The sequence below is a fragment of the Pituophis catenifer genome, unplaced genomic scaffold, assembly GCF_029215685.1.
Source record: "Pituophis catenifer annectens isolate HBS135680 unplaced genomic scaffold, rPitCat1.0.hap2 SCAF_1, whole genome shotgun sequence".
Lineage (NCBI taxonomy): Eukaryota > Metazoa > Chordata > Lepidosauria > Squamata > Colubridae > Pituophis > Pituophis catenifer.
The window spans coordinates 1276595-1293765 of record NW_027256881.1 but is presented as its reverse complement, the minus strand read 5'-3'; the positions used below and the strand labels follow the sequence as shown (position 1 = coordinate 1293765).

At 40.0% G+C, this 17171-nt stretch overlaps 1 protein-coding gene across 2 annotated transcripts in view; it reads left to right on the top strand.

Moving 5' to 3' along the window:
• The window catches only part of TRIM37 (tripartite motif containing 37), a 60375-nt gene that overhangs the window by 13523 nt on the left and 29681 nt on the right, over positions 1 to 17171 (top strand). For both annotated transcript variants that reach the window (XM_070931992.1, XM_070931991.1), the window contains 8 exons: positions 1191 to 1314; positions 3428 to 3495; positions 4876 to 5000; positions 6631 to 6681; positions 7320 to 7401; positions 8762 to 8838; positions 13284 to 13463; positions 15327 to 15441. In XM_070931992.1, the coding sequence (XP_070788093.1) occupies positions 1191 to 1314; positions 3428 to 3495; positions 4876 to 5000; positions 6631 to 6681; positions 7320 to 7401; positions 8762 to 8838; positions 13284 to 13463; positions 15327 to 15441 (822 nt within the window). The remainder of the gene's footprint in view (positions 1 to 1190; positions 1315 to 3427; positions 3496 to 4875; positions 5001 to 6630; positions 6682 to 7319; positions 7402 to 8761; positions 8839 to 13283; positions 13464 to 15326; positions 15442 to 17171) is intronic.

Below are 17171 nucleotides of genomic sequence, written 5' to 3'. Positions count from 1 at the left end.
GGTTGTAAGTCGAGGACTACCTTTATCTAGAGAAGGAACTTCCTGGTTAATGTTTTCAAGGTGGGAATATTTTTAATGCTGCTGCTTTAAAAAAAAAAAAACGAGCAAAGCGTCATCTATTTAATGCCTCCCAAGTTACTTATATCGAGCTGCAGCAACCAGACAGTGGTTGAGAGATGGTTTTTTTTTTTTTTTAATTTTGATTTATATGCCGCCCTTCTCCGGAGACTCAGGGCGGCTTACAATGTGCTCAGCAATAGCCTTCATCCTTTTGTATGTTTATACAAAGTCAGCTTATTGCCCCCACAAACTGGGTCCTCAATTTACCTACCTTAGAAAGGATGGAAGGCTGAGTCAACCTTGAGCCTTGGCAAGATTCAAACCTGCAGTAATTGCAGGCAGCTGGTCTTAATAACCAGCTTAATAACAGGGTGCCTTAGACCACTGTACTACCAAGGCTCTTATAATAAAGTGAATAATAAAACTGTCACACCTGTTTTTCTGGGTTTAGAAGGGGAATTAGTGTTATGTATAACAACCCTGAGGTGCAATCCAAGGTGACATTCTCCTGATATAGAGGGGGAAGTAAAAGATCCTAGTGACAGAGGCAGATGTTTTATATTGCAATTATAAGTCTTAGTTTCTCTTTCCTCCTATATGGACTTTCCTCTTTCCAAATGAAGGTGTTAGCTGCTCAGAAATTATTCCAGCCTCTACTTTGAAAGCCAGGTTAATGTACTGTACTGGTTAAGGCACCAGGCTAGAAACCGGGAGACGGGGAGTTGTAGTCCTGCTTTAGGCACAAAACCTTGGGCCAATCACATTCTCTCAACCTCAAAAAGAAGGCAATGGAAAACCACTTCTGGAAAACATTGCCAAGACAATTGCAGAGACTTGTACAGTCAGTCTCCATGGATCAAATGTGATTGAACAGAAGAAGAAAAAAATATTCTATTTCTTCCCATTCAAGCAAAGTGGTTGCGTAGGTAGCCAGGGGCCTATGCAAACAGCTGCTGAAGTTAGAGAAAGACGTAGCTGTTTTAATGACTTCGAAGGAGGTGCTACGTATGCTCTCCCACATGCTCGGTTCACTTCTGTTGAAGGATTTACACAACCTAGAATGCCATTCCCATGTAAACAAAGAAAATCTGTCCCGGCAGTTCTAAATTGATGCCATGTGTGTTTTTCAGGAAAGGAACGTCGAAGCGGTACGCAGTGCGAAAGATGAACGAGTCCGAGAAATCAGGAACGCTGTGGAGATGATGATTGCTAGGTTAGATACCCAGCTGAAGAACAAACTTATAACACTAATGGGTAGGTTTGTCTTGTTTGGGGTGTGTGTGTTATATTTTAGGACAGCAATTGAACTTAGCACTTGACAGATGTGTCTTTGTTTATTATTTATTATTTTATTTATTATATTTATTAAATTTTTTATACCGCCCCCTCTCCTGAAGGACTTGGGGCGGTGAACAGCCAAGATTAAAAAACATACAATATAAACATTAAAATACATTTAAAACAAAATTAAATCCAAAATGGCTCCCCAATTTAAAATGCCTTACCCATAACCCTATAATGTTTATTTTATTTATTTATTTATTTATTTTTAAATTTATATACCGCCCTTCTCCCTGAGGACTCAGGGCGGTGTACAGCCAGAATTAAAAAACATGAAATACAAATATTAAAAACAATTAAAATATAATTGAAGGTTGAATATGTTGAAGGTTATGCTCTCTTGCTATTCATTTATTGAGAGGTATGTGCCAGTGGTTTGTGAAATTTCATTGAACAGTGCAGTTGGTCCTCACTTAGCATCACTTGTTCAGTGACCAAATTTATGACAGCACTGAACAAGTGGTACTTATGATGGTCTTCAAGAGTTCCAGCCATTGCAGCATCCTCACAGTCATATATGTCAACACAGTCAGGGCGCTTGGTACCTGGCTCATGATTACGACGTCACAGCATCATGAAGTCATGTGGTTGCCGTTTGCAACTTCCTTTGCCAGCTTTTTACAAGCAAAATCAATGGGGAAGCCAGCAGGTGGTCACAAATGGTGACCACGCGAGGTTGTTGCTTAACAACCTGTGGTGATTTGCTTAACAACGGCAAGTGGAAGTTCTGGAATTTCCAATGGGATTATGTGGTGTTGCCCTTTACAAGCATGTTGCTTAGGAATGGAAATTCCAATTGCCATCATTAATTAAGGACTGTGTTTTGGTGCAAGAAATGGGACTTCCCATTCTGTCTCCAAGACTATTTATGTATTTATTTATGCCACTTGGCATTGGCTTTGTCCCCACAGCATGCAACAATGCATGAACAAGGTGTTTCCTCCATATTCCAACAATAGGAGGGGTGGATTATTTTATAAGAAGGTTGAGTTGCTTATTAGTCAAAGATGGCTCAGCCTTGAACTGAGCAGAAATTCTCTTGACGTAGGATTTGGCTATAATTTGATAAGTCTGGAAATAATTAGACATAGAAAGCAGAATAGATACCGTAATTGATGCAAAACTCCTGCTCTGTTTTTCAATAGAAAATACCTATTCTTGTATGTGACAGTCTTTTAGATATTTCTAAATTGTTCTCATATCCTCTTACGCTTTCTTTTGCAAGACAGATCTTCCCTGCCCCTTTAAATTTGTGTATTTAGTTGACTTTAGCTCCATCTTGCACTGGTTTTTTAGTGCTACATCACAATGTATGTGCATGTTCACCTAATGGTCCTTTTTGTCATAAGAGACTTTATATACAGGTAGTCCTCGAGTTACACCAGTTTGTTTAGTGACCATTCAAAGTTACAACAACGCTGAAAAAAGTGACTTATGACCATTTTTCACAGTTATGACTGTTGCAGCATCCCCATGGTCATGTCGTTTACATTTGGATGCTTAACATATTTATTCATGCTTAACATATTTATGACGGTTGTAGTATCCCCGGGTCCCGTGATCCCTGTTTGCGACCTTCTGACAAGCAAAACCAATCAGGGAAGCCAGATTCACTTAACTGTGTTACTAATTTAACAACTGCAGGGATTCACTTCACAAATGTGGCAAGAAAAGTGATAAAATGGGACAAAACTCACTTAACAAATTTCTCACTTAGCAACATAAATTCTGGGCTCAGTTGTGGTCATAAGTCGAGGACTACCTGTATTTGTGAGCTGCCTGGAATTGTGATTATGACTGAAGCAATTTTTAAATTTGGTTAAACGAATAACTACTTCTGGACTCTTCTGATAGCCAAGCCAAGCCATGTCTCTCCAGTCCTTTTTCCCACACAGATGGTGGATGTTAGATTTCTTATAGTTAAACATTACTACCTTTGATTTGGCCCTGTGTTAAAGCCTCTTTGGCACAACGCTAGCATAGTGTCACACTTTGTTTAGATTTTGGTTCTTTGTCTACTGAATAGGTCAGAAGACATCACTCACGCAAGAAACGGAACTTCTGGAGTCTTTGCTGCAAGAAGTAGAACATCAGGTGATGAGATTTAGTTTTGTGGATTCTCAATATTTGGAAAACGATTTTAAGATCAGACGCCCAGACATTATTTCTATGTTTAAAATAACAAACTCTGCCTCTGTGATAATCTGCCAATACACGTTGCCTATGACTTTACAACCACAGTTGCTAAGGAAGAAGGTTGTTAAGTGAGCTTTTTTCCCATTTTACGACCTTTTTTGCCACAGTTGTTAAGCAAATCATTGCAGTTAAGCGAATCATGCGATTGTTAAGTGGATCTGGCCTCCCCATCGACTTTTACTTGTCAGATGCCTGGTGGGATGGTTACATGTGATGATCACATGACCCTGAGCCTGTGCAGCTGTCATAAATACATATCGGCCGTCAAGCGCCTACATTTTGATCACATGACCATGGGGATGTTAAAACAATCACAAGTGGCAAAACTGGTCACAAGTTGCTTTTTTAGTGCCGTTGTAACTGATCGGTCACTAAACGAACGGTTGCCAATAAAGAAGAATATTTGTAGCTCAGGGTTGAAATGAGGGGTCCTTGATGTTCTCTTGAGCTTGGTTGTTTTCTTCCAGACATTTCATTACTCAAACTAGGTAGCATCATCAGTGCTATCCCAAAGGTGCTTTTTTCAACTGGACTTTCTGGTTTTTCTTTGAAGACGTTTCACTTCTCATCCAAGAAGCTTCTTCAGCTCTGACTGAATGGTGGGGAATGGAATCCGGTCAGAGCTGAAGAAGCTGCTTGAATGAGAAGCAAAACGTCTTCAAAGAAAAACAAGAAAGTCCAGTTGCCCCTCTGCATAGACATCATCAGTGCTAGTTACCTAGTTCGGGTAATGGGTCTTCAAGAAAGCAACCAAGTTCAGAGGGCACCAAAGACCTCTCAAACAAATGGTTGTAAGTCGAAGACTACCTTATAAAGAGAGGAGAGCTTGTCTGGGTCAGAGCCAAGCCCCTTCTACTGTGTTTTCCCAAAAATAAGCCCTCCCCTGAAAATAAGCCCTCCCCCAAAAATATTTAAACACATGTGCAGCCGGTCCCCGCCATTTCCTTTGGTTAGGGTTAGGGAGACAGAGCTGGAAGTCAGGTAAGACGGCAAGAGGAGCCCCATCTTGCTCCACGCGTCCCAAAATAATAAGACCTCCCCGAAAATAAGGCCAAGTGCTTATTTCGGGGTTCAAAAAAATATAAGAAAGGGTCTTATTTTCAGGGAAACACGGTAGCATTGAATTCATTGTGATTTTATGTGCTTTGTATTTTAACATGAATGAAAGCCCCAATACATGCCCCAAAGTAATGCTACAGGATCCTGTCTGGCTTGGTTTGTATTTCAAGGTGGATGTTTGACTGAGGCCTACCTTGTACTCCATTTCTTTCTTTACAGCTGAGGTCGTGCAGTAAAAGTGAACTGATCTCAAAAAGCGCCGAGATTTTAATGATGTTCCAACAAGTGCACCGGAAGCCCATGGCTTCTTTTGTCACCACTCCTGTCCCTCCAGACTTCACAAGGTACAGCTTCAACTACGGTATTTACGATTGATCAAATTTGTTGCTTGACCTAGAATGGATCACTTGTTTCTCAACCTTGGCTACCTTTAAAATGTGTGGACTTCAAACCCCAGAATTTCCCAGCCAGGCGTAATAAACAAAAACGCATTTGAGCTCAAAACATGTAACCTTCTCAACTTGCATAAGGCCTGGCATTTATGCAAAGGATGTGAGAAACACTTTTTTTTTAATGGAAATGCTTCTATGATAATTAATCACTATAGTTTAGTGAGTTTTGGAGAAGAGATTTGCATCGTTAGCAATCAAGAAGAATTTAAATGGTTCTCTGAGGGAGATGCCCAGTTAATAAATAGAAAATATATACAAACCAACAAGGTTCTTTTTATCTTTACACTGTAAATTAATTGCAACTTAGAGTTATAGACGAAAATGTTTTTTTTTTAGATTAGCCAGTGATAAGCTAGTGTGAATGAGGTAGAGGGGGAGATATACGACACCACCTATCTCCTGTTTACAACACAGTCCTTTCAGCAGTTCCAAGAAGGTTCCACACCCATGGTACTTAGGCAGATACAGCGATAACAGAATAACAGAGTTGGGAGGGACCTTGGAGGTCTTCTAGCCCAACCCGGCCCCCTGCTCAGGCAGGAAACCCATTTCAGACAAATGATTGTCCAATCTCTTCTTAAAAACTTCCAGCGTTGGAGCATTTACAACTTCTGGAGGCAAGTTGTTCCACTGATGAATTGTTCTCACTGACAGGAAATTCCTCCTTAATTCCAGGTTGCTTCTCTTCTTGATTAGTTTCTATCCGTTGCTTCTTGTCCTGCCTTCTGGTGCTTTGGAGAATAGGTTGACTCCCTCTTCTTTGTGGCAGCCCCTCAAATATTGGAACACTGCTATCGTGTCACCCCTAGATACTCTTTACTAAGAAAATTCATGTATTTTGAAATTAAGACAGACTGTGAAATTGAGACGATAGTGCACCTGCTTCTGAAATATCCTATCTACCAAGTTTAGAGGGCAGAATTAAATTCCTCTTTAATTACAATCTATTCGGATCATTCTAATGTAGCAGTTCTGCACTGCCTCCTGAACAATCCAGTTTGGTCTCGTGGTTGAGGCACCAGGCTAGAAAGCGGAGACCGTGAGTTCTAGTTTCACTTTAGCCATGTAAGCCAACTGGGTGGCCTTGGGCCAGTCACCATCTCTTAGCCCAACTCTCTTCAATGGGTTATTGTGGGAAAAATAAGACGAAGAAAGTGTTGGATGTGTTTGCCACTTTGAATGATTTGTAAAAACAATCAGGTGGGGTACAAATAAATAAATACGAAAGTCTCCAGACTTGTATCATTGCTATGAAGACTAGAAGCTTTTAGATCTGATTGTTACCCAGGTGTATATAATATGTGTTGCATGAATACCATAGGTGTGTATTGAAGGTTGTATGATGCACTTTTTTAAAACTTCTATATGTTTTGTTTATGGCCATATATTTTAATAAAATATTACCATCCCTTTTTAAAATAATGTGAAGGAACTTTGACGTTTTCTGCAGTTTAATAAGGAAATGTGTGAAGAGTTTTTTTAAAAAATATAGGGGTTTGATGCTTTTTCTTTTTCTCTGCAGTGAGTTAGTTCCTGCTTATGACTCAACTACCTTTGTCCTGGAAAATTTTAGGTAAGAACATTACCTAATTCTAATTAATTCTTTAGAAGTGGGTCTGCGATGACTGCCCCTGGATTTCAGGAAAAGATGCATCTGCTGAAAAGAGTGACATCCTGGCGCTACATCTGTTCCTCCACTGGAACGCCCCCTTTTGAAGCAGAATCCAAAGCATAACACGTTAAGAGCCATGGTGGTGGCTTAGTGGTTAGAATACAGCATTGCAGGCTAATTCTGCCAACTGCCAGTAGTTCAGTTCTCATCGGCTCAGGATTGACTCAGCCTTCCATCCTTCCGAGGTTGGTAAAATGAGGACCCAGATTGTTGGGAGAAATATGCTGACTCTGTAAACTGCTTAGAGAGGGCTGTAAAGCACTGTGAAGCAGCATATAAGTCTAAGTCAGGGGTGTCAAACTCAAGTTGTCATGGCAGCATCACATGACGTATCAGGACTCCCCCCCCCCCTTTGCTAAACTGGGTGTGGGCATGGCCAGCATGTAACGCATCCGGCCAAGAGCCGGGAGTTTGACAGCTCTGATCTAAATACTGTAGCTATTGATATTAAGGAATGGGTTTTTTTTGGAACTGAGTCTATATTCAAAGGCTGCTATCATTCCATGTGCTAAATTCTTCTCTTTCAACTGTCTTAATAGCACTTTACGCCAGCGAGCAGATCCAGTTTACAGTCCACCACTTCAAATTTCTGGGCTTTGCTGGAGGCTGAAAGTGTATCCAGTAAGTTTTAATTGATTCCCATTTACTTATTTAATTTTATTCATCATATTTAGGAACCAGCCATCTCCATCGCAGAGGGACTCTGCACAGTGTACAGATAAAATATTAAAAGCATTAAAAGCAGCATATAAAATATAAAATTTAAACTGAAAAGAGACAAGTGATGTTAAAAATTAATTAAATAGGATTGATAGCATTAAGAGATACTTGAATTATTCTTGTATTACTTCTGATGCACTTCAGTACTCTAGTCCTATGATTAATCCTGATTAATCCTGATATATTGTTCAACTTGCTGAAATTCAGGACTTCAAAATGTAGATATTTGAATGTAATGTTTTGATGAATGCAGACTAAACATAGAGCCCCAATATAAATATTAACAAATATATTTTAGTATAGGTAAGCCAAAAAAAATACCCATTGATGATATGCTATATAGTATGATTGTTTCCCCTTAAAAGCTGATTAACCACAAGTAATTTTCATTGACTATTAAAAATAAAGCTCATTATTTTCTAACTGAGTCATGTCAGAATTGCTACTTAATATGCTTTACCTGAATTCCTTCTTTTGGGAAAGCCTGGACATTATTTTATGTTTAAGCCCATTCCTAGTCAAACAAATTGTTTGAAAATACAGCAAAAATGGATACAAAACAAAAATCACTTGCTTTGACAGCTTGCCTAATTTTTGTACAAGACATTCCAGATTCATTATTTTTCATACTTGAGCACTTGAAATCAGAATGTCTGTGGCTTTCTGTTGCGTTCTGTTTACTGAATGAATATTAAGCTATTCTGCTGACTAAGAAACACTGAGCTTTGATTCATTATGGGGGACTTTTTGTTAAAGGTGTCAGCACATGATAACAGAATAACAGAGTTGGAAGGGGCCTTGGAGGTCTTCTAGTGGAACCCCCTGCTTAGGCAGGAAACCCTATAGCATTCCAGACTAATGGCTGTCCAATCTCTTCTTGAAACCTCCAGTATTGGAGCACCTACAACTTCTGGAAGTTGTTCCACTGATTTATTCTCCCTGTCAGGAAATTCTTCTTTAGTTCTAGGCTGGTTCTCTCCTTGATTAGTTTCCATCTGTTGCTTCTTGTCCTGCCTTCAGGTGTTTTGTATCAGATGACACCAGGGATGTGAGTTTCAGTGAACAAGCCATTTCTTTGAGGCAACAAAGGAAAAAAGATGCAAGGGAATATTACCCTTTTTAACTTTAGATATGTGAGCTCTGCATCTGATGAAAAGTTGACTTCCGTCACAGTCGGGATTTATAAATAAGAACTTCAAAAGCTCTTTTGATTGCTCCGGATTTATTCCTAACTTCTACTTTAATTTTTGTGTGTGTGAAGGATGGAAACGGCGTGGTACGTGGCTACTATTTATCGGTATTTCTTGAGCTCTCAGCTGGATTGCCAGAAACATCCAAGTAAGAACTAATGCAAGCATCTGGTATTATCTGTTGCATGCCTTACCCACAATGTTTTATTTATTACTTATTAAACAAATTTATATAGTGACCCAACTCTCACATTGGTTACTCTGGGTGCTTTATCAAATTGGAAAAAAAATCCACCAATATCATCCATTAAAAAAACATTTTGCCCTCCCCCCCACATGTGGCAGTAATTTGCAGTCCCCAGACCCACTGACAAAACCACGTTTTTAGGGTCTGTCAGAAAAGCAACAGGGTGGGGACCAACTCTGTCTCAGGGGGAAGGGAATGATTTTCCATAAAGAAGGGACCACCACCAAGAAGTCCCATTTTTGTGGTCCTACCAGATGACAATCCCTAATTAATGTTGTGTTAATGTAAGCAGAGTCACAGTTACGTGTCTGAGTTTGCCTTTTATAAATCTAACCTGCAAAACTCCAGCATCTGTCTAAGAATTATATGAGAAAAAGGAAGAGTGCTGGTCCCATTTCAGCTGTTCTTCCTTAGAGTGAAAAACTGATTTTTCCACGCTGCACTTTCCACATAATTCACAACACAACATTTATTTTATTTATTTATTTATTTTATTTTATGTGATTTGTATGCCGCCCTATCTCCGTAGACTCAGAGCGGCTCACAACAATAAAACAAACCCAATGAAACATAAAATACATACAAAATACATAAATGCATAAATATAAATTTAAAACATATATTGAAATCCATTAAAATAATCAAACCCCCTCAGTCCAGGTTGGGCGATTTTCAGGACCACCGATTCCATCCGATATCAGCCCAGCCAATTTAATCGAACAAAGAGAATCTGCTATTGATCCTCCATTTTGGGAAAGTCTGGGAGCTAAAATGAAGAGGTGCTGTTTTGGTGTGACATTGCTGATGCCATAGAGCAGGGGTGTCAAACTCAATTTCATTGATTTCATCAGGGTTGTGTTTGACCTCAGGGGGCCAGGGTGGGCGTGGCCAGCAACGTCACTCGTGTCATGGGCACCTGTGGAGGCCCAAATGCTCATAATAGTGAAAACGGGCTCCCGAGTTCCATTTACAGCTGCTACAGCCTCCTGCAACCCTCTGCCAGCGAAAACGGAGGTCGGGAGGGCCACACACAGCCCTCCCAAGTTCCATTTTCGCTGGCAGAGGCACTGCAGGCCAGTCCTTTGCTGTTTCCAGGTCAGCCCCGTGGGCCAGATCTAAGCACTCCACGGGCTGGATCTGGCCCACAGGCACCTCTGCCATAGAGCAGGATCCCAGCTAAGATCAGGCTAACCATCTCCTTATCTAACCATGCCTATCGAGATGAGGTGGTCTGGTTGCTTTCGTGGTGCAGAGACAATAACTTGGTCCTTAACACCAATAAGACCAAGGAGCTTAGAGTGGACTATAGAAGGATTACTATTACTATTTAGCATGGCAGAGATGGTATAACTGGTTGGAGAATAAGAAAGGAAAATAAAAATAGACACACAAAAGAGAGGTCAAAATTCATAGACAAAAATTGAGTACCAAGCAAGAAATATAATTGATTAAATATGGAGTTTAAGACATTACTATGTAAGTAAATATGTAGATATATAGATAGGAATATAAATATAGTTTACCGATGTGATAAACTTGGAAAAGAAATCGCAAGACTTGATTTATGTTTATTTGTGGTGTTTGTTGTATTGTTGTATATATGTGTTTTGTTTTTTTTAATCAATAAAAAAATATTTTTTTTAAAAAAAAAGAAGGAATATATCAGACATCCAGCCCTTGCTTATCAATGGAGACCGAGTGAAACAAGTAGCCAGTTTTAAGTTTCTGGATGTTATCATAAAAGAGGAGCTGATCTGGGGCACTCACATTGCAGTATTGGTCAAAAGGGCCCAGCAGAGATTATACCACCTGAGACTTCTCAGGAAACAACAACTGAATGAAAAACTGCTGGTGGCCTCTACCGCTGCACCATAGAGAGTATTTTAATATACTGCACCTGTGTATGGTTTGCCAGTTGCACAATGGCAGGTAGGACAGAGCTCCAGAGGATCAACGTCATTGCCCAGAGGATTATGGGTTGCCCTCTCCCCTCTTTGGAAGAGCTTGATAGCTCCCGCTGCCTTAAGCAAGTTCAAAACATTCTTAAAGATCCATCTCATCCTAGGCACCTTTTTTTTGAACTATTACTATTTGGCAGACGGTACAGGATAATAAAAACAAGGACAAATAGGCTGAAAAACAGCTTCTATTCCAGGGCAGTAACTATATTAAATTCTACTGTATAGTGCAATACTAATGCAATATCGGGTTTTCAGTTCAGCTGTATAGAATGTGAAGGATGTGTGTTTGTGGTTTATTTTTATAGTTACAATGTACACTGGAGATGGCATTTAATTTCGTTGTACGAGGTGCAATGACAATAAAATAAACTTAACTTGGTGGCCCTTAGGCTAGAGATGTTCCAGAGACCCTTCAAATTTCATCAAGCCATCTTTCTGTTCTATTTTTATTGTTTGTAGTTTTCTGCTGGCACGGAATTTACCGTTTTATTATTGTATTGTTGTTTCTTTGTTTCTTATTATTTGTAAAGTGTAGGGGTCTCTGGATTGGGGTAGAAAGGTGAACAAAAAAATAAACACTAAAGAATGAATTTTCAGTTACATGAAAAGAGGGAAATTGGCAAAAATTAGTACTCTCTGAGTTACTCTTCAGAAATAATCTTCTGGATTAGAAATGTGAAATTCACATTTTTGTGAAATGTGAAACTGCAGGGTCCTTTTGGTGCTCTATGAGCTTGATTGTTTTCTTGCAGACATTTTATTACCAAACTAGGTAACATCATCAGGTGTTAGACAATCCTGACCAACAAATATTCTCTTCTAAATGTGAAACTGTTAGAAGTTTGAAAGTGCACTCTTTGTCCATTAGCTTTGCCTGCTGAGTATTGCACTAGATTGTTATGTGTGGCTATTAAATTGCTCTCAGCGTATGGGAAAAGTGGTTTATGTTGTGTAAATAGTGTTGTTTGCCAGTCATCTTTAGCAATCAATCAGACTAGGGCCGGAAGGGGCCTTCGAGGTCTTCTAGTCCAACCCCCTGCTCAAGCAGGAGACCCTATAACATTCCAGACAAATGGCAATCCAGTCTCTTCTTAAAAACCTCAGGTGATGGAGCACCCACAACTTCTGGTGCTTTGAAAAATAAATTAACCCCCTCCTCTTTGTGGCAGCCCCTCAAATACTGGAAGATTGCTAGCAAGCTAAGAATCCTGGACTCGGTGTTGTGGTGAACTTGCTGTAGAGAGATATCTTAATTTTAGCAGGGAACAGAAGCCCAGCTATGATATTTGCCTGTCTTTCATGCACAAAAGAGGATTCTTTCTTCTAAAAAAGTTTATGACATCTAAAATAAAATTATTTATTGGACCTGAATACATTATTCCAGAAATGTAAAACCAAAATCCTGGTCCCCTGTTATAGCTGCTAGTTAATATATTTTATTTGAATTCTTTCTTTTGGAAAAGCTTGAACATTTAGAGTAAGATTTAGTTTTTATCTTGATTACTTCTGTTTTTCAAGATAGGGTACAAGGGTCACTGCATACTTTAAATCTTCCAGATAAGTTTCCAAGTTGGTTATGTACTTATTTGTCTCCTCTCATTTTAAACCATTTGGTGGCATTTTAATGCCAAGGCACCACACCATCTGCAGTGCCCTTGGCATTTCATGCACAGTTTTGCGTGGGATGGCCAGAACCTGCATGTTTTTTTCTCTTTCTTTCTTTCTTTCTTTCTTTCTTTCTTTCTTTCTTTCTTTCTTTCTTTCTTTCTTTCTTTCTACCACAGTAGCACCATTTAATGTATTTTTCTAATGAAAGATTCTGTATATATTTTATATGCTCAACAAAAATATAATTTTGGAATATGCATCCTTGAAAACAAGATATACTACCGTAATATCTTTCAGATAATGTAAGACATTGGGTTATTTTATAAGTCTAAGATGAGCCCAATGAAAACAGAACTGTTGATTTTTATTCACTGCATTCTTTTGATCGAGAAGGTCTCCATCAATTGTTAATGTGTACCTAAAATTTTGGAAAATATGGGTTTTGCATAATAAACCTGACCCTGGGATACTGTAATAGTCATAAATATGAACCAGTTGTCAAACATCTGAATTTTGATCACGTATTTATATTTGCTGCAATCGTTAAATGATTCATGCAGTTATTAGGTAAATTTGGATTTCCTATTGACTTTGCTCATTGGATTAAGTTTCCATTTGTGTAATTCAATTTTTTTGGCACAAATACTTCCTTCTTATTTTCCTTACTGCATCTTATTATGTACACCCAAGTTGATCTGAAAATTACCTGGAGAAAATATGGGAATGCACAGATACAAAGTAGGAAGAATGAAATACTGAACCCTTCCTTCCTTCCAGATATGAATATCGTGTTGAGATGGTCCATCAATCCACTAATGATCCTGCAAAAAACATCATTAGAGAATTTGCATCTGATTTTGAAGTTGGGGAATGCTGGGGTTACAACAGGTTTTTCCGACTGGATTTGCTTGCCAATGAAGGCTATTTGAACAGGCAAAATGACACGGTCATATTACGGTAAGAAAGTTTACGAAAGGGCATCATAGTTGGTCTTCATGGCAATAGGATGGCAAACCTCTATGCTACATTAGGGGCTCTGGGTCTTAAATGTTTTTCTTGTGAAAATACATTGTGTAGGGTTCAAAAATAAGAAGAGGGAATCTTTTCATTAGTAGTCCTTCTTATCTGGAATATTGTCTTTAGTAGGGAAGTTGAAGTTGAAGTTCGTGCGGGTCTGGATGGGGAGAAACAGGCTTCGACTCAACCCTTCCAAGACCGAGTGGCTGTGGCTGCCGGCATCCCGGTATAGCCAGCTGGTGCCATTGCTGGTTATTGGGGGTGAATCACTGGCCCCCACGGAAAGGGCCCACAACTTGGGTGTCCTCCTGGACACACGGCTGTCTTTAGAAGAGCATACGACGGCCGTGGCCAGGGGGGCTTTCTATCAGGTTCGCCTGATACGCCAGTTGCGCCCCTTTCTAGATCGGGACTCCTTACGAATGGTCACTCAAGCACTCGTCACTTCTCGTCTGGACTATTGTAACGCTCTCTACATGGGGCTCCCTTTGGGGTGCACCCGGAGGCTCCATCTGGTGCAAAATGCAGCCGCGCGGGGGATTATGGGAGCGACAGGGCGCTCCCACGTGACACACCTCCTGCCCAAGCTGCATTGGCTTCCGGTGGACTTCCGGGTGCGCTTCAAGGTGTTGGTGAAAGCACTCCATGGCTTAGGGCCGGGGTACTTACGGGACTGCCTTCTGCCACCAATTGCCTCCCACCGGCCGGTTCGCTCCCACAGAGAGGGCTTCCTGAGGGTGCCGTCAGCCAGACAATGTCGGCTGGCGACCCCCAGGGGGAGAGCCTTCTCTGTGGTGGCACCTACCTCTGGAATGATCTACCCCCAGAGATACGAGTGATCCCAGACCTCCGGACTTTTTGTCGGGCCCTAAAAACTTACTTTTTTCAGTTAGCCGGGCTGGCCTGATTCCATGTTGGTTTTAAAGTTGATACTGATTTTTAATTGAAATGTTTTAAATTATGGGCCAAATTTCATTTAATTATTTTTAAAATTATTTTAACTTTTGTGTACAAATGTTTTCATTTTGGCTGTTCACCGCCCTGAGTCCGAAAGGAGAAGGGCGGTATACAAATCTAATAAAAGATAAAGATAAAGATAAAAGAAGTTCCCTGAAGATGGGCTCCAGCATGAGTCCGAAAGCTCGGAAGACAAAACCTCTAGTCCCCGTCACACATCCAGATTTTATTATCTTTTCTGTGCCAGATACATTTTAACTTTTTATTGCTTCTTTTATTGTTACTAGGTTACACATTTTAATTATAATGTTTCAATGCATAGTTTGATCGTTTTAGAACTTTGGGCATTTTTAGTTTGTTGTAAATCATCCTGGGAAAATCTGGTTTTTTTTAAGAATGACATATAAATGTTAAAAACAAATGACTAATTGTTTCTTTTAATTGGTTGGACCCTAAGCAAAATTAGATAATTGCTTAAATCTCTTAGCAGATTTCTTATTGGGATTATTGCAGTTTAATGAATAACAGCTAGCAATTAAGTGTTAAAAGGAAACACAATTTTCCCAGTCCCATTTCAGAAGCCAAGTAAACAAGCATCAATAAACAAAGGGTGACATTTTGGCATTAGCCAGTTTAATTAACTGAATGCAGTTTAAAGCCCTAATCCCTTGGAGTAAATGAGATAGTGTCGGATAAGACAACCCTGCTCTCCTAATAATGCCATCCTGTTTGGATTATGGAAACATACACATGCTGGAGGAAGTTGGAGAGAATCCAAATGCTGAAATGACTTGCATTTTTTTGGGTAAGCTTAGTGAACTTTTTGACGTGCTGTTTCTTCTAAAGGTTCCAGGTGCGTTCACCTACGTTCTTCCAGAAATGTCGGGATCAGTACTGGTACATTTCTCAGCTGGAAGCTGCTCAAACAAGCTACGTCCAGCAAATAAATAATCTGAAAGAGGTAAGCATTACTACATCACACAGTAGGTAGGTATGTATGTATGTATGTATGTATGTATGTATGTAAAACATTTCTATAGCCATCTATCTTCTAACCAGCTCTGGACAGCTCCCAATCCAAAAGTAAAACAACATATAAATCATATTAAAACCATGAAATTAGATTAAAGCATTAAAATACTAACACTGTGTTCCTTTTTTTCTAATTCAAGCTGGAAGTATGTGTAAAAAGGTTCAAGTTAAGATATACAGAGAGTCCTTGACTTACAACCACTTGTTTAGTAACCTTTCGAAATTATAATGGCACTGAAAAATTGACTTATGACTGGTCCTCACGTTTACGACCATGGCAGCATTCCTACAGTCACATGGCCAAAATTCAAGTGCTTAGCAACCTGCAATTGACAGTGGCAGCCTTCTGGAGTCATGTGATCACTATTGCACTATGAAGCGGTATATAAATCTAAGCGCTCTTGCTATTTGTCACCTTCCCTGGGTTTCTGACAAGCAAAGTCAATGGGGGAACCAAGATTTGCTTAACGGTCACATGCTTCACTTAACTGCAGTGATTCACTTAACAATTGTGGCAAAAAAATGATCATAAAAATGGATGCATTTGTTGCATTTGTTTAACAGTGAAAATTCTGGTGCCAATTGTGGTCATAAGTTGAGGATTACCTGTATTAAAAAACCTGACTTACCTTGCTTAGTATTATCATCAACGCAGCTTTCCCTGTCTGGTGCTTCTTGGATATTTTTAGTCATAATTCCCTAGCCAAATGGACACTGTTTGCACTTGTATTTATTTCATTATATTTAGAAGGTACCGGGTTGGTAAAGGCTGTCATACACTAGGCAACAAAGTATTTTACAGTATGCCTGAGCATGCTTTTGGTACCGCCTTATTTCAGGTATGTACTTTTTTGGAATTTCAGGCTTTGAGGTAAGCCCAAGAAAAAGTGCAACATTTTAAGCATGAGGCAGCAGGATTGGGTATGCACCTCATCTTCCCTAAAGCACCTTTTAAACTTCAAATCTCAAACCCTATGCATACCTCCTTTAATACGTGTCATGGAAATTCTGATGATAGCCAGTAGATCTTCCAGTCTAAATACTCTTATTTTTAATGGATCAGCTGTTGGAAAAATCAGAACAGGAATTGCACAGAAAAATTAGAATTAGGACAGTGAGAACAATTAAATCAGTGGAACGGCTTCCCTCCGGAAGTTGTGGGTGCTCCATCACTGGAGATTTTCAACAAGAGATGGGACAACCACTTGTCTGAAACGGTACAGTTCCCTGCTTGAGCAGGGGGTTGGACTAGAAGTGTTCCAAGGTCCCTTCCAACTCCTATTATTCTGTTAAATCTCACTCACCCAGAAGCTGAATCTAAGTGACAGTGCCAATCTGTTGTGTATAGTGGAGACCAGGGTGTCTGTTGTGGCTCCGTTACCTGAGCCTGTGTCATCGGCAGGAGAGGACTCCGAGAATGAAGGAGAGGAGTTGGCAAGGCCTCCCTCTTCAGGACCCTCCTCTCTGGCAATGTCTTCGGTGTCCGCCGAAAGGCAAGAGATAGGGCCGGGGCCAAGCACGTCCATGCAGCCACAGGTGGACAGTGATGAGGGTAATGAGTCTTGGCTGGATCCACGCCAATGTCGCAGAGATAAGCGCGCACAACAGACGAAAGGGCGTGCCCGAGATTAGGCTGAGTCATTGGACCACACCCCACAG